A 2,349-nucleotide genomic window follows, 5' to 3' on the forward strand; every position below is an offset into this window, starting at 1 on the left:
ACGTCGATGTGGCCTTGCGCAATTGAGGATCCTTATCGAGAGATCACTACACGCGATCCTCACAAGATATTTTGGAGGTAGCCCGAGTGAAAATTCATCATGGATTCATCATAGATCCATCATGGAGGGGTTGTCCAATGATGTGGAGGCGTTGTGGTTCTGATGTCACCGTCGCCGCCAGACGCCAGCTCGGGGCCGCGGTGGTGGTTCGGTTCGGTTCGGCGTGTCACCGGTAGGGCGCGGCGCGGGCCCGCGGGTCAGCGGCGGCGGGCTCGGCCCACTGAGCTCCTACGCTTGCTCGTTCACCGTTATAAAAGTCTAGCTGCCTAGTGGAGCAAAGGCCCCTTCTTTCCCTTGGTTGCCACTCGCTCCAGAAGCTGCTACTGCCCGGGCCAGCCGCCGCCGCCACTGAGAGCGAGCTCAGCTACCCCAGCTCTCCACTCTCGAAGCTACCCTGCCTCAGTCTCTGTAGCTTAGCTCCCTTTCTCCTTCTTTCCATGGCGTCAGGGGAAGCAGAGCCGCTGCAGTACACGGTGAGCCATTCCCAAAGAGCTTCACCGTCTTCTTCTTCTTCTTCTTCTTCTTCTTCTTCTTGTACGTCTGGCGAGGCAGTTTTGCTGACATTGTGTTTTGCGCTTTGCTTTGCTGCCGGTGCTGGCTTGCAGACCACTGTGCTGCGGGTGTCCATCCACTGCGAGGGGTGCAAGAAGAAGGTCAAGAAGGTGCTCCACAGCATCGAAGGTACCAACTCATGAATCCGCTTCGGTTGATTGATTGGAGTTCATTCTTCTTGCGACGAAATGTTTGTGTTTGTTTGTGATTTAGATTGATTGAATATGTGGACGATTGTTTATTAGGTGTGTACAAGGTGACGATCGACGCGACGCAGCACAAGGTGACGGTCACCGGCAGCGTGGCCGCCGACGCGCTCGTCAGACGGCTGCTCAAGTCCGGCAAGCACGCCGCGCTCTGGCCGATGCCGGCGCCGGCGCCGCCCGCCACAGAGGCCAAGAAGCCTGAGGAGGCCCCGTCTGCCGGGAAGGGCGGCAAGGGAGCGGAGAAGGTGGACGCCAAGCCCAAAAAGGTGGCCGCCGAGGTAGAGCCGGAGAGCTCGGAGAAGCCAGACAAGGACGAAGGTTCAGAGAAGAAACCGGAGAAAGCCGGGGGGAAGAAACCCAAGGACGAGGCCAAGGATGAGGCAGAGGTTCCTGAGAAGAAGGAGAAGGGCTCGCCGGAGCCGCCAGCCAAAGAAGCGGCGGCCGCCGACGAGGCCCCGGAGGCGGGCGGAGAGGAGACGGGGGGCAAGAAGGGAAAGAAGAAGAAGAAGAAGCAGCAGAAGGAGGCCGGCGACGGGGACGCCGCTACGGAAAAGCCGCCGCCGCCGCCGCAGCAGCAGCAGCAGCAGCCAAAGACGAAGCAGCCACAGCCGCAGCAGGCGATGCCGCCCGTGCCGGCGCCGGGGCCGGGGCCGGGGCCAGACCGCGCGCACGGCCACGGCGGCCCGTACCCGTACTACGCGCCGCAGCCGGTGATGAGCTACAACATGGCGCAGCCGAGCGCGAGCGTGTCGTACTACGCGCCCACGCCGGTAGCGTCCATGCAGCCAATGCCGCCTCCGCCGCCGTATGGCGGGTACTCGCCTTACCCGCCGATGATGATGCCGCCGCCGCCGCCGCCGGAGTACATGTACGGGCCGCCGGGCATGCGGTCGTCCCCGCCGCAGGAACCGTACAACAGCATGTTCAACGAGGAGAACCCCAGTTCCTGTAGCGTCATGTGACGCCGCCGCCGGCCGCCGGCACGGCATCGAGTCTTCTGTAGTTAAAAGTGGGGGGTGGGGGAGGAGGCTTCGTAATAGAAGCTTTGTCTAGGCTGAGTGGAGTACGTACCCTCTTAATTAGGTGGTCAAAGCTCTTATTGACCACACCTTTTTCTCTTCAAATTTTCGACTTGATTAGCTCGTCACGTAGTGACATGAGTATTTTATTTCACTAATATGGTTATTTTTCTACTAGCTTGTTTCAATAATTTCAAATTTGGTATCCATTTGAGAAGATAGCTCACATGAATTTGGTGCTCAATTGATTCGAATCTTGTCCTACACAAATAACCTCAGATGCAGAGAATCCACAATTTTGTGTACAAATTCATTTGAACTCATGCCTACAAGATTACCTATGGTGCACAAATCCATAAGACAAAGCAACAAATTTGCGTCCAAATTAAGCATTTCTCCACCATCTGAATTTGGTGGGGTGCTGCTTACATCTTTTGAGAAGCTGATCTTGTGATTCTGGTGAAGACAGTGATGTCTAGTTCAAATGTGACACTCCTAGGTCAGTGAAGTGG

At 57.1% G+C, this 2,349-nt stretch overlaps 1 protein-coding gene across 1 annotated transcript; it reads left to right on the top strand.

Annotated features, from left to right (window-relative positions):
- Window positions 1–235: 235 nt before the first annotated feature.
- Window positions 236–2,011, top strand: LOC109774228 (uncharacterized). The gene is made up of 3 exons (XM_020332937.3): window positions 236–533; window positions 666–741; window positions 858–2,011. Exons 1-3 carry the CDS (start codon window positions 498–500, stop codon window positions 1,778–1,780), a joined length of 1,035 nt encoding a protein of 344 aa, XP_020188526.1. The 5' UTR covers window positions 236–497; the 3' UTR covers window positions 1,781–2,011.
- Window positions 2,012–2,349: the final 338 nt, after the last annotated feature.

The sequence above is a fragment of the Aegilops tauschii genome, chromosome 2 (genome assembly GCF_002575655.3).
Source record: "Aegilops tauschii subsp. strangulata cultivar AL8/78 chromosome 2, Aet v6.0, whole genome shotgun sequence".
In the NCBI taxonomy this organism is placed as follows: Eukaryota; Viridiplantae; Streptophyta; class Magnoliopsida; order Poales; family Poaceae; genus Aegilops; species Aegilops tauschii.